General features: G+C 39.7%; 1 protein-coding gene across 1 annotated transcript in view; it reads right to left on the bottom strand.

Annotated features, from left to right (window-relative positions):
- ARSG (arylsulfatase G) overlaps window positions 1-27,971 on the bottom strand; it is a 127,678-nt gene that overhangs the window by 73,852 nt on the left and 25,855 nt on the right. Inside the window, exon 2 of the mRNA XM_081953772.1 lies at window positions 4,959-5,318. Coding sequence (XP_081809898.1) covers window positions 4,959-5,188 — 230 coding nt within the window. The 5' untranslated portion in view covers window positions 5,189-5,318. The remainder of the gene's footprint in view (window positions 1-4,958; window positions 5,319-27,971) is intronic.

Here is a 27,971-nt window from a genome sequence, read left to right as displayed (position 1 = left end):
ACAGTCTGGAGTTCAATCCTGACAGGTTCAAGGTTGACTCAACTTTCCATCCTTCTGGGGTCAGTAAAATGAAGGACCCAGACAGTTGGGAGCTGTATACTGACATTGTAAACCACACAGTGTGTTGTAAATCATTATGGGTTGGCATATAAATCTAAGTGCTATTGCTATTCTATATAACAAGAGAAAAATCAAACACATGCTTGGCCTATAATATTAAAGGAAATGAGCTACAACTAATAGAAAGAAGGCTGACTGGCTGCTCTCTAAGATTTGTTTATGTGCTAAAATGGTATGAAGCAAATATGTTCCAAGACAGATAACACAAGAGAAATATTTGTACACTAAGCAAACAGAAGTCCCAATCACTAGGGCTATCTCAACTCCTTGTTTGATCATTTGCCTGAGGAGGTTTTAAATAGCTAGAATTGACGTCTTTAGAGAAGCAATAAATTCTTGGTACATCCTACAAAACAACTATTCATTACAGCCTCCTGGAATTAAATCATGTCTCACAATTAGCCTTTGTAGCTGTAGGAGAAATGGTTCAAATTAATTGTCTCCCAGATTTAGAGAAGTGCAAGTTATTAAGCAAGTTACAGTTTTAAAGACGGTGCATTGGTGATGGTAGGGAGGATGTGCCACTTGTGCCAGTAAAATATTGGAAATGGCTCTAACTCTTCCAAATTATACTGCATAAGCCACCCAGAGATGTTGAGAGTTGAGCAGCATACAAGTTTAGATAATGATGTTGATGACACCAGCTTGTTTACCCCAAAAGAATATGACCTTGAATTTTACACTATCGTTCCACACAAAAAATGGAGCAATAGAAAATGTGTTAATTCACATGAAAAATCTATGCAATTCCTTTTTTATGCACTGGTTAATTTAGGGCTGTCATCTCTTTTTTTTCTTTGAATTTTTTTTATTGTTTTAATTAAACAAAAACACAAAAAAAGAATCATCCTTCATTATATCTTGTAGAAAGCGTGTGGATTGGTTACAAATAAATTTCGTGCGTTTCTTCCACAATCATTACTTATATTTCATTCATATTGAATTGTACATTTTAAATCAAAAATCTTTATGTATTTTACTATCAATGTACCACAATTCTCATTTAACTATAATTATTTAAACATGCTTTTATCTGAAATCATTTGTATTTAAAGACACAACCACCTACTGGCATTCATTAGCAATTTCAATAAACCTCAAAGCTTGTATCCAATTTGCTTTTACCAATAACAACACACGTATACTGTATATCATTAAACATTATCAATTAACCTTTCCTTGTTATTGTTGTAGTTACTTAAAAATTATTTACTATTTATATCACATCTCCTTTCGTCAGACCCAAAAGAAATCACACATTTATAACGAGATCTAAACAAAAATTTGTTAATGAAATTTATAGATCTTTTTCCCAAGCCCCATTTTACAATTTATATCCAAATTGTTTTTACTAGTTAAGGTTATCATTTCATTGTTGTTAACATAGTTAATTATTTGTTAACGAAAAAACATTTAATAACAATCTAAAACAATTTACAAAGTACTAAATTTCCCACTTATTAATCATCAAAATGTCTAAAAATTATTTACTATTTATATCACTTCTCCTCTCATCAGACCCAAAAGAAATTATACATTTATAACAAGATCTAAACAAAAATTTGTTAATAAAATGTATATGTCTTTTTCCCAGGTCCCAATTTGCAATTTATATCCAAGTTGCTTCTACTAGTTAAGATTATCATTTCATTATTATTATCGTAGTTAATTACTTGTTAACAAATAAACATTTAATAACAATCTAAAACAATCTACAAAATACTAAAATTCCTACTTATTAATCACCAAAAATTAACTAAATTTTTTATCATCAACTTTCATTATCAACCTGTATCTTTCCAGTAACAAAACAGTCTTATCTCTTTTGCCAGTTGTTGTGTCAATTCTCTTTTTAACACCTTTATAAAGTTTTTATAAACTTCTCTCCGCACTTTGATGCTTAAAAAATCTCTCAGATAATCTCGTTGCCCTTGAACTGGTATTGAAATTAGCTTAACTTTGGTTATCAGACGTGTTTCTGAAAAGGTTTCTCTTCTTAGCTCCACCATCATCAACCTTTTTTCCCCTCCTATATCTTGAAAACAGGGATAGAGCTCCAGATTGTCAAATTCACTTTTCCATATTCCCTTCTTTCCACTTTCACCTATGTTTGCTCCATTAATAGGGTCATCTGTTGTTTTATCTTTATCTTCTATATCATCATTCCCTTCTTTAATTTTTGGGGCTCCAACCTCCTCATCTTTTGCTGTGAGAAACAATAGACTATCCAACTTCTTTTCAAATCTCCCAAATCCTTCCAATATATTTTGAATTCCAGCCAAGATATTTTGAAAACTTAAGGATTCCTCATCTGCATATTGATCCATGTTTCCAGGAAAAAAAGAGAGGAAAAGAAAAAGAAAAAAGAAGTCTAAAATCCACTGCCACTCTAGCCTTCCAAGCCTCTTTTGTGTAAGCACAAATTATTTTATACTCTTCAAAAAAGAAGGGTTCTGTCTTTTTCTTTTCTTTTCTTTCCCTTGCCAAGTTATTTCACAAAGGCACCTCTAATAATAGTTCGTGCCCTTGGTTCTTTATCAGTTTCTGTAAGCAAGTTGCAAACCCTTCAGTTACAAAGTCAGTGAGATCAAAGAAGAGAGAACAAAAGATACATTGTTTCTAAAAAACAGACTCTGGCTTCCGAGTGGCAGATTCGACTTTCTCATACTTGTCTCAAGCTTATGGAAAACAAAAGTCTTTAAATGTCTTTAATGGAATTTAATAACAAGTAGTAGGAAGAATTGTTAAAATAAAAAAGAGTTTTAGTTCAAGCCGAAAATAAGGTAGCAAATAATAGGAGAAAAAAAATCAATCCGTTCACTTAAGAGGAGAGACAGGAAACATTACAGTCACTTCAATCCACAAAAACATCGTTACAAAGGAAAAAAAAACTTTCCAAGGCAGTCCAATAAAAATAAATCTCGCTGCTTTATTCTTTTACTTAAGGGACTAATTTATCTTTAAAAAAAATTTCTTTGGGCAATCTTTCTCAAAGAAAAAACCTCACCAGATGGACTCACTTTCACTTCCTTCTTTCCGGAGCAGTCTCCGACTTTGTCAGTTTGGGGGCTGTCTGTTTGCCGCCGGCTTGGAGTGCTTCCCTTGGGTCAATCAGGGACTTTGCGATGTCCCTGAGACCAGTAAGGCTTTGTCTCCCTGTTCACTGTCTCTACGGGATGGTTTAGGTCCGAATGGACCGTCCAGCGGAAAAAGTATCAACGGCGGTCTCGGATTGTCGAGACCACACGTTGTCTCATCGCGACATGGCTCCTCCTTTCCCCGGGCTGCCATCTCTTGATGAAATCAATTATGACTATTTCTCATCTCACTGCCAATAAATATATGCATATAACAATATTTGTGTGTACATCTATTGTGGATATTTATTCATATTTCTTGTTTCTAGATCATTCATCTTCCTCAAGGACACACACCAGAAAAGAGCAAAACCAGGGCAAAAGAATAAACTTACCCAATTAATGAACATGAATACAATTTCATTGTTATGACAATTATTGATATTCTGCCATGAATTATAACTCTGGATGATGAACAATAAAGCAAAAGTAAAATAGAAGAAAAGAGTAAACAAAATTAAAACATGGATGGATGCTGATCATGAATTCAGCTTTGATAGCATAATAGTTTTAACCATTTCACAGAACGGGAGAGATAAAGGTACTTTGAGGGCACATGAACCGCTGCCCCAGCTCAATTCCACTGCGTATGTGCCTCCCACCGGCCAGCTGATTTTTGGGTCTCTGCCCAACCATTTTGATCATGCCACAAGAAGCAACGGTTTTCCCCCCATTTAGGGGAGGTCATGAAGGTGGGTGAAGCCCAGAGCCATTTTCTCTCACCATTGGGTTGATTTCTGGAATGGTCTCCTGTGGGAAGTGTGTTTTGCCCTAATTCTAGTTGCTTTCTGAAGATTGCTGAAAACAGTTTTTCCACAGGGGGCTGATACAACATGCTGTCTGGAATGTTTATGTATTGTTTAATTTAAATTTTATGAATCTTCCAAATTTATTGTTACCCTCTCATTTTGACATACTGTAAGTTATAAGCCCGTGATGGCACAGGTGCACGCGGAGCCATATCAGCGGGCACACGAGCTGTTGCCCTAGCTCGGTTCCAGCGTGCATGTGCCTCCCACTGGCCAGCTGATTTTCGGCTGGCCCATCTACACTGCCTTTCCCTTCTCAGGAGTCTCCACGCAATGCCAGGTAAGTACAGGGCTCGCACAGAGGCTCTGGGAGGGTGTTTTCAGCTTTCAGAGGGCCTCCGGGGCAACAGGGGAGGCCATTTTCACCCTCCCCAGGCTCTAGGAAAGCCCCTGGAGCCTGGGGAGGGCAAAAAACGGAACTACTGGGCCCAATGGAAGTCGGGAAACAGGCCGTTTCTGGCCTCTGGGAGCCTCCGGGAGGGTGTGGAAGGCCTTTTCGCCCTCCCCAGGCTCCCCAAAAGCCATGTACGCATGTGCGGGGCAGCATAGGGTGGGGTGGGGGTGTCATGCACACATGCAGAGCGGCATGGGGCGGGGGTGTGATTAAATTATTGGTGTGGGCACGCGTGCATGCAAAATAGCGCATGCAAAATAGCGCATGCATGTGCGGGCTTTTGGCACCTGAGGAGAAAAATGTTCGCCATCTCTTTTATAAGCTGTTGAAAGTACGCTTTTGATTGCGCACAATGTAAATGTCATAAATCAATAAGCAAACAAAAATGCACAATTATAGGGACACAATCTTACAATCCTGTAGCGTTAAACAATTGTCTACACTCTCTAAATACGTGGTAAATAAATGTGAATGATAAGAGAATGGTTTAAAACTTACCTCATTCCTTCCTGGGCTATCTTATCCAAATTAGGTGTGTGTTTTTTTAGGTCCCAGTTGGCTCCAAAATCTCCCCATCCTACATCGTCTGCCAAAATTACTATGAAATTTGCTCTCTTGTAAACTGTTCTTTCCCAGTTAAAAAAAACGGTAGTGGGGTGGTAGTAGAGAAGCCCTGTAAAACAACTGACCAAGACCAACACCAGTCCTTTAAGAAGCAGAATATCCATGGCATCGGGAGAACAGTTCTAGGAGACATCTCATGAACATTAAAAATATCCAACTGTAAATGTTCCCTGTGTGTTCTTTTCTTCAGAGGCAATGTGGGTATTTCAGATCAACTGCAACATTTCCGAAATTCTGCAGAAAAGAAAATTAGAAGGAGATATTAAGAAAAACACACATACAGGTTTGCAGATAGAGATATAGCTTAGTAATTTAGTATAGCCTTTATTGTTATTGTACATCATGCATACAATGAAATTGGTTATATACATGATGTACAATGTAACAATGTTACTTGCTTTACAGCGACTCTGAATTTAAGATGATTATTTAAGAAAAAAATAGATTAAAAAAATCTGTGAACACAAAAGCAACATGCTTTGCATTGCCTGCTTGGGATCCTGTTGGTTTGTTAACATCAGCTAAAGACAGTTTTGAAAATTTGTCCCTCACCCACTCATTGCCCAGGGTATGTGTGCATTATATCCATATACCCAAATTATACATATACATATGGGATCAGGAGATAGATAGATGAGAGACAGACAGACAGACGAAGTTCTAGTAATTAATTGCTTTCAAAATATAACCACTTAAAAGTTAATTGTTTCACTTACTAATCACTCTCACAGAAACACACACAAATATTCACACACTTTCACATAGGTCCCTTTCCAACAGAAACTGCCAAAAATAATAAATAATTTCAAAAGGGGGAAAAGGCAGCTACACAGGAAAGGGAAAAAGAAAGAAAGGATCATGCTCAGAAGTTACAAAGGAGTTAAATTCACCAAGTAAACAACACCTGCCAAAGTGCAGTTAATCTTCAAAGTCATCAAAGATCTACCTATGTTTGCATCTATTCTAATTATCTTGCTTTCAATAACTACTTATCATATATTTCTATATGCAATTATTTTTTGGGGGGAAATCTCCTAGGGAAAGCAGATGTATTGGTCAGAGTAAATTATGCCATGAAATTGTATTCATAGTGGCAAGCTCTTGAAAGTCACATTGTCATGGAGAGGACAACAAAGGACTTTACGATAAACCTGCACTCTCTCATAAGAACTTTAGCCCTTTATTTGCAAGCACCCCAAATCCAACAATTTAATCAAATTCTACTCTAGAGCAGTATTTGCAGATACTTTAGATGTCCATTTTCAGACAGTCACACTTAAACCCTGTTTGAATCAATTATTTGTATAGCAGACCATCTCACCAAAAGTGATTCTTTATCTATTTTATTTTTTGTCCAACAGTTGGATAAAAAATAAAATAGATAAAAAATAAGAGATAAAAAAATATAAAAATCTACATTAAACAAAATAAGTAGTATAAAAAAACAAGTATACAAACCTCTAGGCTAAGAGGATAAAAATGGCCAGCTGAACAATGAAACCAGCTAAACAAATCTTCAATTACTTGGGAGTTCCAGGTTCAACAACAAAATCAAGTTTTGACGACTCTTGTGTCAAAAGGAAATGGAGATGATCTAATTTTGGGGGTAAGGATAACCATGGCAAAGAAGGCACCTCCTGGCACCCACCAAATGCAGATCCCTAGCTGATGGTACCTAAAGATAAAGGTTTCCCTCGCACATATGTGCTAGTTGTTCCCGACTCTAGGGAGCGGTGCTCATCTCTGTTTCAAAGCCGAAGAGCCAGTGCTATCCAAAGACATCTCCGTGGTCATGTGGCCGGCATGACTAAACACCAAAGACCCACGGAACGCTGTTAACTTCCCATCAAAGGTGGTCCCTATTTTTCTACTTGCATTTTTTACATGCTTTTGAACTGCTAGGTTGGCAGAAGTTGGAACAAGTAACGGGAGCACACCCCGTTATGCGGTGCTAGGGATGGTACCTAGAACATGCCTTCTGTGCCAGATCTAATGGGGCGGGCTGGGAATAACCAGGGAGTGAGATGATTCCCTCAAGATAGGGCAATCCCATGAAGGGCTTTATTATCCTAAGCATATTTATCAAAATGTCTTTAAGACCACAACTCAAATTCCCTTCTTAGATTAGAAGACAAACTTTCCACACTTTAAATTAACTACTTCCTGTAGTAGGAGCATAATGTATTTACTGTAATCCAGAATTCTGCTATCTACCATGGGCAAATCTAACAGCAGCAACTTTTCTTCCTAATCACGATCTATATCAATTATAGGAATTCCAGCTGTATGAATGAACTGTCATGTCTCAATTCGCCTCCACCCTTACTAGGATTAAAGCTTATTAGAAAAACAATTTTGTCTGCTCCTCAAAATGATAAGTAAAGTATAGCTGATATAGGAGTCATCGCAAGCAGCATAAAGGTAAACCTAAAACAAATGCAAGGATTTTATGTACAAAAGTTAATACATAATTTGAAAATTCAGATCGATCTAAAAACATGAACAAAATTAAATTTTAGGAGGTCATAGGCTACATGCAAACATTCAGACATCTTTCTTTTGTTAAATTAGCAACATGGTTGTTAAGTGAATCTGGATTTCCCCTTGACTTTGCTTGTCAGGAGGTCACAAAAGCTGATCACATGATCCCAGGCCCCCACAACCGTCATAAATACGGAACAGTTGCCAAGCATCTTAATTTTGATCATGTGACCATGCATGGGGATGACACCGGTTCAAGGCTGCGGTTGTCAGTCTTCCATCCTTCTGAGGTGGGTAAAATGAGGACCCAGATTGTTGGGGGGCAATATGCTGACTCTGTAAACCTCTTAAAGAGGGCTGTAAAGCACTATGAAGTGGTCTATACCATATTTTTTTGATTATAAGACAAACTGGTGTATAAAACGCACCAAATTTCGAAGAGGTAAGTAACAGAAAAAGGTTTTTGTCCTCCTCAGCCCCCAGAAGCACTCTGCAGGCTTCAGCAGGCCTGGGGGAAGGCAAAAATGCTGTTTTTGTGAAAAACAGCCAATTTTTTGCAAAAATGGGAAGCAGGGGCGGGGTTTCAGGAGGCCAAAAATGGCTGTATTTGGTGAATAAGACGCACCAACATTTCCACACACTTTTAGGGGTGGGGGAGGTGTATTTTATACTCTGAAAAATACGATAAGTCTAAGTGTTATTGTTATTGTAACTATGAAAAAAGGTTGAGTCACTTTTTTCAGTGCGGTTGTAACTTTGAATGGTCACTAAATGAATGGTTGAGAATCAAGGATTACCTACCTGTATTACAATGCTTTGCTAATTAGCAAAGGGAAAAATCTAATCTATCTGATGTATTCTTCATATCCTCTTGTGAATTTGAAAGCTGCACAAAAGTTCTATAGATAGAGATGTGGTATTATTTGACTAACTGATTAGTTGTGCAGTACATGTATATTGAATTTTATACTTCCAAAACTAATGGTCATTTCCCCAAATAAAATAAATGATATTGTTATTTCAATTTCGAAGTAGATCAGTTCTATTAGTGCAGGGGTGTCAAACTTGGATCGTCACAGTGCCGTCACATGATGTGTTGCAACTTTTTCACTAAACTGAGTGTGGCCGTGTCCAGTGTGTGATGCATCCAGCCCACGGGCCATGAATTGGATAGCCCTGTATTAGTGGGTCAGTTTTATTTGTGTGTTTTTCTGTACTAATGTCACTGACCAAATCAATTTTGTTACTGAAATTGCCATTCTCCTTTATTTTTTAAAAATAATTAGTACATATGAAAAACTGCAATAATCTGGATTGCCAGAGCATCCTAAGAATCCTAAGCAAAGAACCAAAGCATCCTAAACAAAGAACAAAAGTATTGTAATTCTGCAAAATATTATTGCCTCTGACAAAAGATAAGTTGTTGAGGGTGAAAAGTACTGTTATTTTTAAGCTACATTGGCATCCGATTCCCAGATAGGGATCACAGTTTACTCTGTGTAATTATGAAGGCTTGTTACATGAATAGCGCGTTACAATGAATTTGGAGCCAGGGGTCAGGGACTGACAACCCACTTTCCTGAATTACTATGAGGAAAGCACTAAGAAACTAAAGAAGTGGCCAACAGACTTATCATCAGTATATTTGTTGGCAGTCTTTTGCATTTCTGAGGAAGGACAAAGTAACTTGGAGCCATGGAAGGACAAAGTCCCCGCTGCTTTATGCCCAAATGCCGCAAGAGATAGGAACATTTTAAAGAACACCTTTAATATATACCGTATTTTTCGGAGTATAAGATGCACCTTTTTCCCTCAAAAAAGAGGCTGAAAATCTGGGTGTGTCTTATACACTGAATACAGCATTTTTTGCCTCCCGAAACCCCACCCCCTTCACCAAAATGGCCGTGCATAGCTTTTAGAACACTTTCAAAGAGCTCCTGGGGGCTGGGGAGGGCAGAAATGACCACAAAATGGGCTGTTTTTGCTCGTTTTTGCTCAATTTTGCCCCCCCAGCCCCTAGGAACATTCTATAACAGTGATGGTGAACCTATGGCACGCGTGCTGCAGGTGGCACGTGGAGCCATTTGTCAGGGCACGCGAGGCGGGAACGGACTTCTGGTTTGCTCGGAGGGTCATTTTGACTGCTCCGGAGGCTTCAGGGAAGCATCCTGAAGGTCCCTCAAGCCTTCGGAGGGCTCAAAATGACCCTCCGAGCAAACCGGAAGTCACTTCTGGTTTGCTCGGAGATTCGTTATGACTGCTCCGGAGGCTTCAGAGAAGCATCCTGAAGGTCCCTCAAGCCTCTGGAGGGCTTCCGGGGGGCGGGGGAGGCTGTTTCGCCCTCCCCAGGCTCCTATAAAGCCTCTGGAGCCTGGGGAGGGCAAAAAAAGCATGCACAAATGGGGGGTCGCGCCTGTAGTGCGCACGTGCGCACTGGGGGGGGGTCGCGCATTGCATTATGGGTGCAGCACGCCTGCACCCTACCCCCCTGCGCTCCCCCCACTTATGGCACGCGAGCCAAAAAAGGTTTGCCATCGCTGCTCTATAAGCTTCCTAAAGGCTATCCATGCTCCCATTTTTGGCAAAAAAGAGCCCGTTTTTGTGAAAAACGGGTTGTTTTTTGTTCGCTTTTGGCACTCCCTCCCAGGAGCACTCTACAAGCCTCCTAAGGGCTATTCATGCCCTTTTTTTAAAAAAATGGGAGGTTTGCAGAGTGAAAAACCTTTTTAAATAAAATTTGCTTCTCCAAAACCTTGGTGCATCTTATACTCTGGTGCGTCTTATACTCCGAAAAATAAGGTATTCGTTTGAAGACTGTTTGAAGTTACCATGGCAGGGAAAGAAGGGACCGATGACTATTTTTCACGCTTTCAACCATTGTAGCATCCCCATTGTCACATGATCAAAATTCAGACACTGGGTTGTAATCAACTGGCTCCTATTTATGATGGTTGCAGTGTCTCATGGTCCTGTCATCGCCTTTTGTGACCTTCCGACAAAGTCAATGGGGACCCAGATTCATTCCACCACCATGTCACTAAATTAACAACTGCAGTGATTCACTTAACAATTGTGGCAAGAAAGGTTGTGAAATGGGGCAAAACTCTTCCTTAGCAACAGAAATGTTGGGCTCATTTGTGATTGTACGTCATGGACCTCCTGTAGTAAGGGACATACACAAGGCCCCTTAACCACAAACCTGAGGTCATAGTGACTGCAGAAGTTTCCCAAAATGTTCAGAACACCCCTATTTTTAGAAATGGATGGTTCCGGTTGCGAATAGAATTTATAAAATTTGTTAATTTGATCAATAAATGAAAATTGTAAGCATACGAAGTAAATTTAACAACATATCCCACCTATTATTTTCATAGATTAAGAAAATTGTATGAGTGGTCATTATGATCTCATGCCTGTAATGGCGTAGCCCAGGGGTGTCCAAACTTGAGAACTTTAAGACTTGTGGACTTCAACTCCCAGGCTGGGGAATTCTGGGAGTTGAAGTCCACAAGTCTTAAAGTTCCCAAGTTTGGACACCCCTGGCGTAGCCGAAATAGTATGTCTGTGGTTAAGGGTTAAAGTCCCAGTAGCACCACTAGGGATCTAGGCCTGAACCTCTCGCCATAATAATACTATTTTTCCCCCGCTTCCCACATCAGCATTTATCAGCTCCATCAGGCTTGCAGGAGGAGTACATTCCAAAGAAATAGCTGGCAGTAGTAGCTGTACCTGGCAGTAGTAGCCAATTCACCTTCTCCAGAGGTGGCCTTTATTTATATTTTCAAAGCTCACCTACCCCAATACTGAAAACAATCAGTGGTAAACACTCTGTCTGCAAATCAGTCACTTCGACAGCTTGCAACACTTGTTCCCAGCCTTTATTACTAAGTTAGTAAATCACAGTTCACTTTTATGAGATGCCAACAGCCTGATCCGCTGAGAACTGGACAAAACTGACTTAATTTCCACAGAGGAAAACTTGCACATCACCATCAGTCCGGCCTAATCTGCAAGGACAGTTGAGAATGTTATCAGAGGATGACACTTGAAAGCGGGGAAAAGCCAGCTGGAATATCAAAGACAGAGAGGCACTGTGAGCATAAGCAGTCGGAGGTGGGTGGAACAGTCCAGCTGAGTCCAGCTAAGACCAGTATTATGACAGATGGTTCCAGTTGAGTATCAAAGACCTTGGGGAAAGAATGTGCAGCTGAAGATACAAATTCGGCCAGTCAGTCAACACAACAAAAGAAAGAAGGGGTAAGAATGACCTAATTAAACAACGGGCATGAGTCAAGGGATGGGCTATACAAAACAAAACTCAGTCGTGAGACAGCAAAGAGAAAAGGAGATTTGAAAAATTAAAACACTCGGTGCGCAAGGCAAGAATTCAGGAGTTGGGCCTGCTCAGTTAAATTCCCTAGCAAAGATCAGGCTTAATGAATAAGTGAATATAAGCTTTGCTGGAATTACTGTGGTAATTAAAGGTCTAAGAATCCTAGTACAGAAGATTTCATTTGTCACTTTTTTTCGCCAAGAGCAGGTTTCCATGAAGCACCTACATAAAATATGGTAGGTAACACCATCCTGACTGATCTATAGGTAAGGCAGGAGAAGATTCCTGGATATATCTTTGAGAGCTGCTGTCAAAGAATTGGTCAGGTGGCTATAACCTTCAATCATGCTGGGAACTCTTAAAAGTGAGCTACAGGACAGAACAACAAAATTTGATTTTTAAAAAAGTATTTAGATTGGGGGATATTCAGTTCTTTCTTCTATGAACAGTGCCTGTCTGCTATTAAAGGCAGCACTCCCAGATTAAAATTTACTCCATCTCTGTAACCTAAGATTGGCTAATCAAGCCATGGACAACTTGTTAGTTAAGTTTGCTTGTCGATGGAGCCAACAGCTACATGCAGGCACCACTGTTGCCAAGACAGTCATGTGCTTTGCTTAGTTATTAGGTTTCTATCTTGCCCTTCAGTCAAGGACTTGATGCTGCAGATATTGTGCTCCTTCCAATTTTATTCCAGAACAAGCCTGAGAGACAGATTGTGCTAATAGAGTGGATGTGCACAAAAGGTTAATACATTCCTCATTCTACATTAAAAACTTTTTATCACCCTGTAATCACTTAGTTCGAGGGACACGGTGACGCTGAGCTTGATCAGAAAGGTTGGCAGTTCAGCGGTTCAAATCCCTAGCGCTGCGTAATGGAGTGAGCTCCCATTACTTGTCCCAGCTTCCACCAATGTAGCAGTTCTAAAGCATGTAAAAAAAGTAGAAAAATAGGGACCACCTTTGGTGGGAAGGTGATAAGCATTCCGTGTGCCTTAGGCATTTAGTCATGCCGGCCACATAACCACAGAGATGTTTTCGGGCAGCGTTGGCTCTTTGGCTTTGAAACCGAGATGACCATCGCCCCCTAGAGTCAGGAACAACTAACACATATGTGCGAGGGGAACCTTTACCTTTAATCCGTTAGTTCGGGGTAGAGTCGGGATGGAGCTAAGCGTTTACTGGCTGGATGCTCTTCCTGATGCCTAAATGGAGTTTACAGCAGATATTTTTTCTTTGCATCCTTAAGGAGAAATATCTGCAGCTACCTAGGATTGAACTCTGAACCGTCTGAGTGGGGGGGAAAGCATCTTCACTACTAAGCCACTCATTCCTCATTCTACATTACTGCATTGTTAATTTCCTCATTACTGCCAGCAGCAGCATATACAACACAGCAAGTGACATCCTGTTAGGTCTGATAGAGAGGGGGCAAATGATTGTACAGTATGAAAGAAGGCAGGAAGATAATACAATGACCTGGGGTGCGCATGGCACAACTTTAGACCGTAAGGTTACTGGTGACTCACCAAGCCTTCAATATGATCCCAGGGACCTTTAAGGTTATTGTCACAGGTTAGTATTTCGGGGAAAATTATTAAAACACATGACAGGCTGATCATATGAACTAGGTTTAATTTTAATTAAGTTTAAAATGGAATGAAATAAGAAGTGCAAATGCAATTCTGATCGTGATACGCTGATCTTGATCTGTAGGAAGCCCTGACATTTAAAATATATATATATATATTTTTGTTAAACCTTAAGTGACCAAATTTATACAACATACTAAGCCAGGGATCCACAACCCCCAGTCAGTGGACCGGCACTGGTCCACATCATGCCAGAAACTAGGCTGCGCAAACAAGCAAAGCCCCATCCTTGGGATGCAGGCAGCATGTGAAACCACGCCCCCTCTGGTTTGAGGAAAAAACTCTCCACAAAACCAGTCCCTTGTGCCCAAAAAGTTGGGGGACGCTGTACTAAGCCATAACATATGGTTTATAATGGTTGAGATTATCCAGAATGCTAAATATACATATTCTGCCGACCTAGAAGTTTGAAAGCATGTAAAAATGCAAGTAGAAAAATAGGAACCACCTTTGGTGGGAAGGTAATAGCGTTCTGTGGGCCTTTGGCGCTTAGTCATGCCAGCCACATGACCACAGAGACGTCTTCAGACAGCTCTGGCTCTTCAGCTTTGAAACAGAGATGAGCACTGCCCCCTAGAGTTAGGAACAACTAGCACATATGTGTGACGGGAACTTTTATCTTTAAATGCACACAGTGTGGCTTAGTGCAATGTGTGAATCTAATGAATATATGCTGCATATCTAACAGAGTACTGCATTGTAAGCCTCCCAGTCATTTTGGACGGTGTGTTGGGCAGCAGATAAATGTAACAATAAATAAGATAAATAAGAATAAGAAATAAAAGTATGGCACTACTGAATTAGATGACTGTAAATGGAGACCCCATGTCAAATAACAGAGCAATTTTGCTCAGGCAGGACAACTTTAAATTAAAAGAAGAAATACATGTATATCCCCGTCAGAATCGATCAAATTAAAAAGAGGCAAACAGATGCCTGGGAACTGCCTGGTAAAACTAAGATGTAGAAATTATCTAAACCCAATCATCTTCTGGTGTTCTCTGAGGTAATACCAGCAATATATCTAAAATAAAATGAGAAAAACAAGTGTGTTTGAGTCGGCACTTCCTAGAATTGCTAATATGTCGTTCTCTTGAGTTTATCTGGCAGGCTGTTCACTTTGTAAGTGACTAATCTGAGTTAGCCTCAATTTTTGGCAACGGGTTTTGTTTACTGGGAGGAGGTAAGCATGTCCCATGTGGCTTAACAAACAGACCCAGCAGCGTCTTTGAAGAGACACCACGCTCCACCTATTTTAAGAGCAAGAAGGACTCTTTGCCAAGGCCTGGGTCTGATATTTAAGAGAACTACACTGCGCTATAACCAAGGCCAGAGAATGCCACAACAAAATTTTCCATCCAAATCCTTCCTGTTCCCATGTTTCTTATTAATCTGTTTCAATGTATATGATACTGCTTGATCATCATATCAACCTGCTGGTTTACATGCCCACATTTTAAAAAAACCTCATTTTTTAATAACACGACACTTTATGGGCAATGTGGAACACATTCTTGGCATACAGTTGGTCCTTGACTTATGACCACTATCAAGACCAGAATTTTTGTTGCTAAGCATCGTGGTTGCTAAGCAAGTAGCACCTGATTCTACAACCTTTCGCGCCATGATTACTAAGCAAATCACTTAAGTTGTTAAGCAAATCCGGCTTCCCCCATTGACTTTGCTTGTTAGACACCAGCAACTAGCAATCACATAACCTTGGTATGCTGCAAACTTTGTAAATTCACACACCAGTTTCCAAGTGCCTGAATTTTGAGAATGTGACCTTGGGGATGCTGCAAAATTTGTTTAAGTGCAAAGATTGGTTGTCAGGTTTTTATTGCCACTGTAACTTTGAATCATCAAATGAATGGTTGCAAATTGAGGATTTCCTGTAGTGTTGCTATGGGCAATGAAAAAGTACATGAAGGGAAATGATTGCATTAAAACAAAGATACATAAGCAAGAGTAGGCAAGAATCTAGTCCTCAGTTTTCAGAGTTTTCATATATGTTTTGATATATCAGTGATCGAAGTTATTCCTTTGTAGACACTCCTGGAAACAACATATGGGGGGGGGAGAGAAATATAATGTTTTTTGCAAGGATATCAGCAAGCAAATGACAGTACAGGTATATAGTATGTTCAAAATAGAGAGATACAGGTGTACAACAGAGCATAAATTTCCTTGTTTTAGTAAAAACTGGTCTATACAACAAACTGACAAGGGGACTTGTGGACCTGGCACCATTAACAGTATTTTATGAAAGAAAGAAGTTAACATTTTAAGTTCTGGACATAAATATCTGTATTTTAGGAATACACTAGCAGTTAATTGTCCTTAACTGATCTTGAAAATTCAGTAGCAAATCTGATTAGAAGTTGAAAGGGAAACCAGAGCAAAAGATCAGGGCGGTAGATCTGAGTGGGAACTCTAAATAAATAAATAAATAAATAAATGATGAACTCCGTCCATTGTGTTATCAAGAAACCTACGCAGATCTGTCTCTATCCATGAGGTCAGCGAGAGTCAAACTTGACTCAAAAGAGATTTTATCCTTTTAATGCTATAGAAAGCAATGCACAGTAAAGGACGAATAGACGTATTTGTGAATAAATGAACACGCAGTGAAGATAACCCAGATCTTATTTAACAAAATAATACTTTATTGTATTTATTTGTTTGTTTAATTCAATACAGATTGGCACCCATCTCAAATACATGATTCTGGGGTTGCCAGCAATGATTTAAAACAAAATGAAAACATTATAACAAAACAAAAATAACATACCGTATACAACACCTGAGATAAAACATTAATAAATCATGATATGGCCTCAATTACACACTCAGGGCTCTGGGCTCATTAACCAAATCAGGTTTCAGGGTCTTACAAAAGGCCAGCAGAGTCAGACCAAGTCTAATCCTGAGGGGGAAGAGGTTTATTTGTTTGCATTTTTAACTTCTATGCCATCCATCTTGCCGAAGTGACTCTAAGCCAGTCAAACTGGATTTCTTCAAGGTCTGGATTAGCATTGTAATTCTCCTCCATGAGCTGGCAATGGGGGGCAATGGGAGGGGAGGGGAGAGACGGGACGGAGGCCTCCTGCAGCACCCTGCCAACCAAAACAGGGCACGGGGGGGGGACATATGCCCCCCTGTGCCTCATTTTTGCTCTCCATGGCTTCCAGCAGCATTCTGCCAGCCAAAAACCATCCCATGGAGGCCTCCTGAGCCCCACCCCCCGCAATCTATTTTCAGCCTCCCCCAGCACTCTGCCTGCCAAAAACGGGCTGTGGGGGGACACAGCCCGTTTTGGCTGGCAGAGGCACCAGGGGCCTGGTTTCAGCCAGTGGGCCTTGAGTTTGACTTAATGATAGCAATTAGAACCACAACTACCATTGTCAAGCAACGCGGTCATCACATGACTACAAGGCTTAACGACTGCAATCCCAGCAGCTGTACTTAAGGGAGGATCGTGGTACAGGACCTCCTTTCAACTTCTTGCCAATGGGGAAGCCAGGAGGAAGCTGCAAGTCTGGGAGGCTTGCCAGCAGGTTGTCAGGATGGTAAGTGGCTGCAGTGGTGCAACTGGGCATAGGGCGGTTGCTTTGGAGGACAGAAAGGCACACAGAAAGTGGCAGGAACAACTTACAGAAGCACCTTGCAACCTTCCCCATTGACTTTGCTTGTGGGAAGCTGGCAGGGAAGTTAGCCATGATCATGTGATTGCAGTATATTGCAACCATCCTAAGTGCAAGCCAGTTACCAAGCCCAGGTCATAATCATAGGTGACCACAGGGATGCTGAGACAGACAGAACTTGTTCAGCATTTTTCTAATTTCGAACAATTGCTGGACAAATGCTCATTAACTGAGAATTTGATGTTAAAGTTAAAAAAAAGTTAAGAGAAAATATGCCTGAAGTATCCACAATTTTTGTTTTAATGTGACTAAAAAAATATTCAGAAATCCAGTGCAGAAAGAGTCCCCATTTACAGACAGATAGGATTACATACATCAAAAACATTTCGGAAACAAGAGAACGCAGGAGAAGTGGGCATCACAGACTGCCTAGAGGTTACTATACAAGGACAAATCATGCATTGCAATAAACACTTGGAACTGGGAGATACTTCTAAAGTAACCTACCAGATCCCCTGTATGGATTGCCCCTGTGACTATATAGGACAGATGAGGAGGAAGGTAACTACCACATTGCAAGAACACAAGTGTGCACTCAGATTAGGAGGCCCAAACTCATTGGTAGCCTCACATTGCAATGAACCAGAACATACATTCAATTTTGCAGCTATTAAGATTGTTGGCTGAGCAGTTACAAAAATAGCCAGGGAAATGATTGAAGCCTGGGAAACAGGCCTCTTGTCAGTCAACCAAGGTGATGATGGTAAATCATGTGGCAGCACATGGAAACAATAGCCAACTTAATAACCGGCCATCAACAACAAAAAAGCCACACATAATCAGGCGCCACATATATATACATATAGAATAGCACACATTCTGGTGAAAAAAAAGTTCCCTGAGGATGGGCTCCAGCATGAGTCCAAAAAGCTTGGAAGACTAAACCTTTGGTCCCCTGTGAGCGATCCAGATTGGATCCTGCATATAAAAAACAACTGGCACAATATCAAAACTCAGAAGTTGAGGGGAAAAGAAGTACATGAATGGGAATGAACTTCCAACAGAATGAATAGGGGATTCAGAACAAAAGTGCAGAACTTGTTAAAGTCCCGGAATCCCACTTTTCAAAAGAAGAATTCTTTTCTAGAGACAAGATTTAAATTTTCCAGAAAACCTCTTCTTTATTGGGTTTTGGGAAATCTGCCTGAGAAAATGTATAAAGAACCAAAATGACTCACTGGGAACTTGCGCTAACAGTTTCCCAAGAGGTAGTCATCTAAAAACAAACCATAGATTTATTTTTGCAAAAAAAGGAGAGAGATTTGTTATATTTCTTCTAATAAGCCTCTGTGGGTAAATAATTATTTGCTTCATGAATAGAAAAGAGGTTGAGTTTCCAAAGTCTTCCTAAGCCCGATTGCAAATCTCAACTTGCCCGGGAAGGGCTTTACTAAGTTGATAGTTTTACTACGGTACATATGTAGGAATTATCTTATAGCCAAATCTGAGATTTCTTAGAATTACAATCCTGAAACCTCTGTGGGATCAATCACACAAAGCCTGCTGGAATGCCTTTTTCCAGGTGGTGCTGAAAGAAATATATTCATTTATTTAAAAGACTTACCGTAGATAGCTGCCCTTATTATGAACCACAATCCTGGGTGACTCACAAAGGTATATAAACCTTTTTTAAAAAACCACACCATCCAAAAAACCACAATGGAAACTCTTGGTACTCTGGATCAACACTCTCCCACATATCAGGCTTCCACCTTGCTGGACTCCATTCTCAGCTTACCCCTACAATTTGTCAAGGTCTTCCATGTTCCACACACAGCACTTGTCTTTTTATGTACACTGAGAGCCTATGCACCCCTGCGCATGCCCCCCAGCATGTGCAGACGACCCCCGCGTGTGCCCTGCCCCCCGCATGCATGGGCCTCTGTACCTGTCCCTCCCCCCACGCATGTGCGGCAGAGACCCGAAGGCCAGCTGGCCAGTTGAACTGGGGGGCAACAGTTTGCATGCCATCAGACGGTGCTGCGTGCCACTGGTTTACAAAATCAATGTTTTTAGAAAGGTGCATTGCTGTAGGATTTCCTGGTGGTCTCCTTTCCAAGTACTAACCATATCTGACTCTGCTTAGCTTTTTCGCCATGTTAACTACAGCTATGTAATGGAAAGAAAATAGATTCGGCACTATAATGTGTTGTAAAAGTTGTATTTAAAGATCCAAGTAAACAACACGTTCACTAAGCATACAAGAATTGAAGATGTGTCTTCAATTAAATCCAGACTGGATTTAAACTGACCTGAATTTCTGCAACAGCAAATTTTGACTGCATTTCTATATCTAACTGAACTGTGAGTCATTTGGCACATAAAATTTCTCAAAACAGAATAAAGCACTTCCTTTTGATTCATGAAAGCAGCTGGGCTGCTTTCTAGGATCACTGAAATATTTTGAACGCTGGTCCTTACTACCTCCACATGTAGGCAGTGACAGCTAGTAGTAGTTTCGCAAACATTTATGTGGGCCCGGATAAAAGATGTTAAACAGCATAGAAGGTGCTTTGTTTATACTTCTGTATGATCCAAGTCATTTCTTTTGCAGGATTTATGCAATATCTTGTCAGTACTGAACATGTAGGGGAGAATTTCTTATTGCATTACACCATTCCAAGTAGTCAGAAACATAATACAGAGGATTTTGTATCTGATCTTTCTAGGAATTGTGATGTGCCATCCTTAGAAAGAGAAATGGAAACTGGAAACTACCCTCACTCCTGTGCTCTGAACACCAGAGTAGCTTAACAGTTTTCCTCTGAGTAGTTTACAATATGTTATCTTCTCAGAAGGACTGTTTACATAGGCGCTAACCAGAGGTGGTATTCCACCAGTTCAGACAGGTTCTGGAGAACCAGTGGCGGAAATTTTGAGTACTTCACAAAACTAACAAATAGGCTGGTCCCGCCCCTGCTGCCTCCCAGCTGATCTTCTTTTGTTGCCCTGAACAGGAGAACGGAGCTGGAAAGCAGGTTAGTGGGGTGGGGAGGGAATTGGGATTTTGCAGTAACCTTCCTCTGCCATGCCCACAAAGCCACACCCACAGAACCAGTACTAAAAAAAATTGAATCCCACCACTGCTGCTAACTTTTAATTGTCATATGCATCCAGGCCTAACAAAGATGCTTGAAAGCTATCTAAGGATACAGGTCTAAGTGCTGAACTTGACTGATAGCATGAGATTAAAAAAAAACGTGACTTTATGGACAAACCCATGGAACTTCACAGATGTGGCATCATTAATTTATTCCAGGATGTTTTCTCAAGTAGTCTGCAATCCTGGAATTTGTTGGTAGTCTCCCATCCATTGAATAGGTCTCAATAGGTTTAGTACTTTTAAAGATCAGCCAGACTTGAGTAGGTCCTACTGTATGTTGTGATGGGAAAGATAGAGAGGGGACAGGGTGAAACATCCCAGTAAGCTACATTTTTTCTTTTTTTAGCAGAAAAGAATCCTTTTAGGAGAGAAGGATGAACAATGTCTTTGACTGCCAGTTTTCTGCCTGAGTCAACATGCATCTGCAATCTGAGTGGGCAGCGGCTGGATGTCACCCTTCTCCCACCTGGCACCATCCAGTTCCTTGAGTTTTCAATTCTCAGAATTCCAAGTCAGCATGTCAGAAGGTGCAAATGTAGAAGTTGCCAGGTGGAGAATCTTCCCAAATTATGCCACCTAGAATACAAGGGTTATCACTTTGGGAAGCAAACAGCCCAATTGTCTCTATGCTCCTTTTGCGAAAGCAATCACTTTTGGCATTGTTTGCAGAATTTGAGTGGTAGCCTGCTTACCCGGATTTTAGAAACCTGAGCAGCTACTTGGGGTGTCTTACCGATTAAAGGAATGCTAACTAGTATAAGCAGAAACTGCAAGCCAATGTTAGTTATTAGCTAATGGTGGAGGGGCACCCAGGGGCTTTATTCAGTTCCTTACCCAAGAAATAAACAACTTTAAAGTTATTTCTTTGTGGGAGGGATTTAAAATCTTATAAAGTTTCTGATTTTTAAATATTTTTTAGCATGGATCTCCTTTGTTTCATGTTGTCATTTATCTTGAAATTGTAGACTGGACATATCAGACATTGATATGGTTCCCCGTCTGTCTTAGATTGCAAAGAGGCCTTTTAAGATATGGAGAAACCTACAGGAAACAATGTCAATACGGTAAGTTTTTATTATTTTTACTTTTCATTTTAAAAGTGAATCCAAGGATAGAGATTGATGGTTGGTTCAAGATACAAATACCGATACAAGAGAACATTTGTGGTCCAGGGTTGAACTGTGGGATCCTTGGTGCTCTCTGAGCTTGATGGTTTTCTTGCAGACGTTTCATTACCAAACTAGGTAACATCATCAGTTTGGTAATGAAACATTTTTAAGAAAACCACCAAGCTTAAAGGGCTACACAAGGACTACACAAGCTACAAATCCTGTAATTCTCCCTTGGTTTATAACCTCTTTTATTGTACTATAAGCTACACTTAATTGATAAAATATCAGTTAGCATTAGTGAATGAACTAATGAAACTCGCTATTTGGAAAGGTCATCATTCCTTAGAGTGAACAACAAGGATTTAGTTCTTTTGAGAGCTCAGAAAAACATAAGGAGATACACTGATAGTGTTAGAATTCATGTATATGTGAAAAGGTGTCACATTATTGGGGAAACATGAATATAATGTGTTTCACATTTCAAGCAACTCCATGGTGGTACATAACTAATCTTAGTTTTCTGCCTGAATTAATTCAGAGTATTGAAAAGTGAGTATTATTCTGAAATCAAAGATTCTGCCATAAATGTCATGAATTACAAAATGAACAATTAAACCTAAATAATGGCATTGACCATATAGGCTGTTCAGAACTGAGAAGAAATTAATTTCCATGCTTTCTAAAAAAAGATTCTGGATCTTCTCCATGCTAACTATCCAATAATTCCAATGTCCAGACATGTTGTTAAATATATGTATTTGGTAAAGCTCGATGTTTTTAATTACTATACACAAAAATGAAATGTATCTGTAAACAAATTATTTTCTAAATGAAACACAAGAGGAAGGGCAGGCAGATTTCTGAGCCTAGGCACCACAAATACTCCAAACTGGAATTTGATCTTGGGGTGAAATGATTCTGCTCCAGTGTACAGTACAACAATATCCTAAGAAAAGGAAGCAGGCTTTTTAATTTTTGCATATTTAACTTTGACAACAGAGGCAGAAACAAAAAAGACAGGGCTTTTTTGACTGAGCCCAAGCCCAAGAGCAAGGTGTTGTTTTCATCTTCTCTGCTTTTCCTTTGTTTTAAGAAGATATTTTCTTATTTCTCATTTCTCACCACCTTTACTTTTTACTTAACATGATTTGTCTCATAACTAACAGAAATACAGGATAGCCACCTAAAGACAAAACAGCTACTTCCTCATATTACACATTTCCACTGATTCCTCTTATGTCCTGCATTTGTTCTACGTATATATTACATGGTACTTTCCAATGCTACCCCTTTCCTTTCTTCTCCCAAGCTTATTTCTGAATGACTTTAATTAAGAAAAAAAAAGTTCAAACAATAATGAAGAGTTCAAACAGTAATGACAAGAGATTCCAATTGTGCATGTTATTAGTATAATTTGTATTCTTACAATCCTTACAATTTGATTTTGTGGAGCACTGAAGTTGGCTTTTTGATTTGAAATTAAGCTTTGACTAGGGGTTTTCTTCAGTTTTCTTTAATGCCTGATCAGCTTAGCAAAGCAGAAGTTTTCTTTATCTTACAAGCTTGTGTTTAGCATGGCAAAGGGTGACGTTTCCATACTCTACCAACTGAGTAAACTATATGAGGCTTCACTCTATTAATTTGAGATGAATGAAATGAGGACAAAGTCAACATTCAAGTACTGACCGCAGCAATGACTGCTACCATTCAGGACTCTGGAAACCAAGTCTGAACTGCTATGGTGAGTGCTAGCAATGATATACAGGGACATGTAAAATGTTTGTATAGCAAGATGAGCTGAGATTGATTTTTTTTTAAAGCTAAACCAGATAGTTAACTTTAAGCAGTGGCATTGCTCATGCTTCGAAGAATAAAACCCATTCAGAAGACGGAGAAACAATTTCTGGGGGAGGTGTGGTGAACTGAAGATGCAAAAGTAGAGTTATCAACCATGGCAAAGAATAAGGAAACAACAAATAAACTGGATCTTTGGAACCTCTCTGGATAAGGAGAGGACAGAAGATCAGCCACATGTGCTCCAGATGGCTGGTCTTTATGAGGCAACTACAAGACTTCCCATGGATTTCAGCACCAGACGACAAGTTTATCCATCTTGCTTGCAATGTGACAGCTTTTAAAGGACACTAAATATGAATATTTCACTTACTATTCACTTTTAGAAATTGTCTATTAATCTTTTTAAAGTTACTAAAGATCTTTGGAACGACAAGTTTGGAAAGTCAATACAGTAAATTTTATCTTCAACTTTGTACAAAAGAAGAATTAATCATAAACTTTAAGAATTCGAACAAAAAGCTAAGTAAGATTTTGATCTAAGAAAGATACAAATGGATTAACATAAATTTGGTTCAGATAAATTTGAAATATTGACTTTTACTATGTAATTTATTATTAAACAATAAATACATTTTCATAGGGAATACTTATTTTGGCTCTCCTGGTTATTTTCAGTTATAGGAGAAGTTTATGATTTTAGAAATTGCACACTAGAGAAGATTAAAGATTCTAAGAAAAAAAGAATACAAGCTTATTGCAAGGATGGAGTCATGATCAACATTCAGTAATGATAACTGCTTCTAAGGATGGATTATGTCCAAAAAGTGTTATCTGAGAAGACAAAGTACTGAAAATGAACCGTAAAAATGACAGGCTAAGAGAACAATTTTTGAAAAGAATCCTTTACTATATATATACAAAATAACCATTTAAAGCTTTAAAAATTAAAAGGGAAATACAAGTGAGAAGGCAAGTGAATGACCTGGAAAACTTTTTATTTGATTTAGGAAAGAGGCTTGTTAAAGCCTTGAAGAAATATGTGCAATGGGATAAGGAAGAATTTAAGAGAAATAAAATCCTACAACAATATTTGGCTGAATTTAAAATATATATATGTTACGGTGAAAGACCGAAATCTGGTGAATGTCGACATTCACCGGTGAATGTCGACATTCACCAGATACGCTTGGTGAATGTCCGAAAATACCCTTATCCTCTCGACACCCTTACCCTAATCCCCTTACCCTAATACCTCGGCAGATATGCTTCCTTTTAAGCGTCTTCTATTCGCGGAGTTTTTTTTTTTATGTCGATCGCAGGATCGCAGGTTTAAAAAAAAAACTCCGCGAATAGACCTTTAAAAGGAAGCGAGGAGCCGAGGTATTAGGGTAAGGGGATTAGGGTAAGGGTGTCGAGAGGATAAGGGTATTTTCGGACATACACCCTTACCCTAATCCCCTTACCCTAATACCTCGGCTCCTCGCTTCCTTTTAAGCGTCTTCTATTCGCGGAGTTTTTTTTTTTAATGTCGATCGCAGGATCGCAGGTTTTTTTAAAAAAACTCCGCGAATAGAAGGGTGTCGAGAGGATAAGGGTATTTTCGGACATTCACCAAGCGTATCTGGTGAATGTCGACATTCACCGGTGAATGTTGACATTCACCAATTTCGGTCTTTCACCGTAACATATATATACTGCAACCAACCTTACAGGGGATTTAGAATTACTAAATGTGTTTATCGTTGTGATGAAGGTTGGGTCATTTCTTTATATATTTTTCTTTATTCTTTCTTTCCTGCACTTTTTTTCCTTTTGATTCTCTCCTCTAAGTGTAGTTTTTATTAGTTTTTACTGTTTATTAATTTTTACTGATTTTTTAAAAAAAAATTTAAAAAGAACATGCAGAAACAAAGATGACGTCATGCATTTATAGTGTCATGCATTTTTGTTTGAAGTACAAACAGCTTATCTGGCCAAAAGGTGTTCTTTTCCAGAAACTGAACAAACATGCACAATCAGCCTTTCAGATTTGTTGATGTAACCATGAGAGTCAAGGGCTGGAGAACTTAAATCAAATGCTATTCATGCCCCAATCCTTGGGGATTCTGGACAGACAACTGCTTTCCTGCAGTTGCATATCAAAAATATTATCTATGTTATCCCCATACAGCAGTTAAAATGCAGATTGGAGAGACAAAGCTTCAAATTCTCATTTAGCTTATTTAGGAAAGAGTTAATATTATCCCAACTTCACAGGAATGTTGTGAAGACAGATTGAGAGAATTAAGAGTAATGCTGCAATAAATTTGAGGAGTGGAGGAGGAAATAGAATATTATTCTCATAAAAAAGCAATGCCTATAACTAATCTTTTTATGTTATGTTATGTTATGCACCTTTGCTCCAGAATTATTTAACATTTTAATACATTTAAATATAAATATATTTAATAAAATTCAGATTCAGCAGAAATGGTTTATCCTTATTCCAGTTAGGAAATTCACTTAAAGGAGCCTTCTCCAACTTGTCGAACTCCAGATGTGACATAACAATAGGATCCCAGCAAGGAGATATTCTAGTTAAATCTTCCAATTACTTCAGTCCCAAGACATGTGAAGGATACTTGACTGGGAAACTTGACTTCAGTGTTTAGCTCACACAAACTGTGATGATATCTTCCAGGGCCCTCAAATCCAATGAACTGTTAAGTACATTTTGCTTTAAAACGACTGTAAACACACTGTTCTAAGCTGGCATGCCTTACCCATTTGGCTTCTGTCAGCTTTCACCCAGTCTTCCAAATTTATCTGAGCTGAAGAAACCAGTTGCAGCCAGAATTGCAGTAAAAGTGCTTATTACAAAGAATCTGAAACTGATTTCAATGCACACTTCATTGAATACATTAAAACTAATTTCTAAGTAAGCTTTCACAATTGGGATAAAATATCTAATTTAAAAGATTTACATGGCCACCCATCTTAATATCTGTAGTATCTTCCAGTATGGCAAAGAGAGAATTGTTATATTTAAGTCTCCTTGACATTCTGATTGCTAGAGTGCCATCCAAATCACTTTACAGTAAAAGGCAGAAATGGCTTCATTCCCAATCCAAGTTTTTATTGTATTTAACTGAGCTCTATTGGACCTTTAAAAACAATCCAAAATAATATTTTGAGTATTTTCTTTGGGGTTTCTTTTTTGGTTATTACTATTAAATGGTATTTCCTCAAAGACTACTTGGCCAGTTTATGTAAGCACTTCAAATGTCTATTAGTCTCTGCTTTTCAGTTTGTTCCAACAAGCCAACCCGAAGGGGGGAAAACCTCTTTTGCTGCTGTAGAAAGTGGAAATACTGTAATTATGCATTTCTGGAGCCAATTGAGGTTTTAACCTTTTTCAGTATTGTAATTATTTATTTATTTTTTACCTCCTCTGTATGACAGTGTTGACTGTTGCTTGTGTACGTCGCCCCGAGTCCCTGTGGGGAGAGGGGGCGACTAATAAGTTTAATTAAATAAATAAATAAATAAATAAATAAAACTAGCTTTGCGGTATCCTTTAAAAGTTACCATTCAAGTGAATAATTTTAGGTTGCATGCAAGAACGTCACGCACGTGGGTCAGTGAAGACACTCACAGCAGCCATCAGTGAAAGTAGCGTTAACAAGCAGTTCTAATAACTCAGCAAAAATAATCTTCGGGAGCCTTTAAGAGACCTGAAACATGAAAGAAAAATCTCCTCTTCCAGACCAAAAGGAAAGAAACACAAGACACAAAGGTTAAAGACTGCAAACTCCCAACTCGGGAGAGAGGAGGCGGCGGCGGCGACTTCGATTTCTGCAACTGCTAGCTCGCAAGCACCGCCAGCCTATTGAGTCATCAGTATCATCCGTTGCAACAAGGACAGCTCGGCTTCCGGGAGATTAGGAGTCTCTAGTGCATGTATACAACAGAAGCCACACACACACACACACACACCCAAACTGGCAAAAACCTGTTCTGCCCGGATCGGTTCTTAGCAGTAGCGGCGCCATCGCGAGCTTGAACCTGGGAAAAAGAAGCTCGCGCCGCCGCGAAGGCAAGAGAGCGCGCGCTGGAGGCTTGCGCCCGGGAACCCTTATCTGACAAAGCAAGCCCACCGCTAGGAGGCGCTACAGAAGTCGTCCCCCACCTCTGTTTTAGGAACCTGCCCCAGCAATTCAGAGGATGCTTCTTTAAAAGCTGTGGGGAAAAACGCGAAGTCTATAATAAAAGTACACGCGTCCCAAGGTTGCATCAACTCTCCAGCCGGTCAGCGTTGACTGCAGTATGGCAGTTTGGCGCGATCTTCTTTCGATAGTTTCGCTCGCCGCGCGCGCGACTGTTTCACATGAGGCTTTTTGCCCTGGGAATGTAGCGGACATTACAACTGCGAAGCTGCAAAGAACTACACGGGTGTCAGTGGCACCCACAGTTTGGTCTGGGCACCAGCCGGGTTTACTCGGACGGCTTCGTTGCATTTTTCAGTGTCCTGGTCTGGGTCAATGTTTGCCGCTAGGGCCTCGAGCGACAAAGCTTAAGACTCAATGATTAAGTCCACACCTCCCCCCTTTTGAACGGCTTCTCGGGTGGGGTGGGGGGTCTTTAGCAAATCCTGCCGTTTCTCCTTAAAAAGATGCCGATGCTGCCGGGTGGGCCTGAGGAAGAAATTGGCGCGGATGCCTTCC

Source organism: Natrix helvetica (genome assembly GCF_964273705.1).
Source record: "Natrix helvetica genome assembly, chromosome: 1".
In the NCBI taxonomy this organism is placed as follows: domain Eukaryota; kingdom Metazoa; phylum Chordata; class Lepidosauria; order Squamata; family Natricidae; genus Natrix; species Natrix helvetica.
Note: the sequence above shows the minus strand (reverse complement) of the source record. Positions and strands in the feature narration are given on the sequence as shown.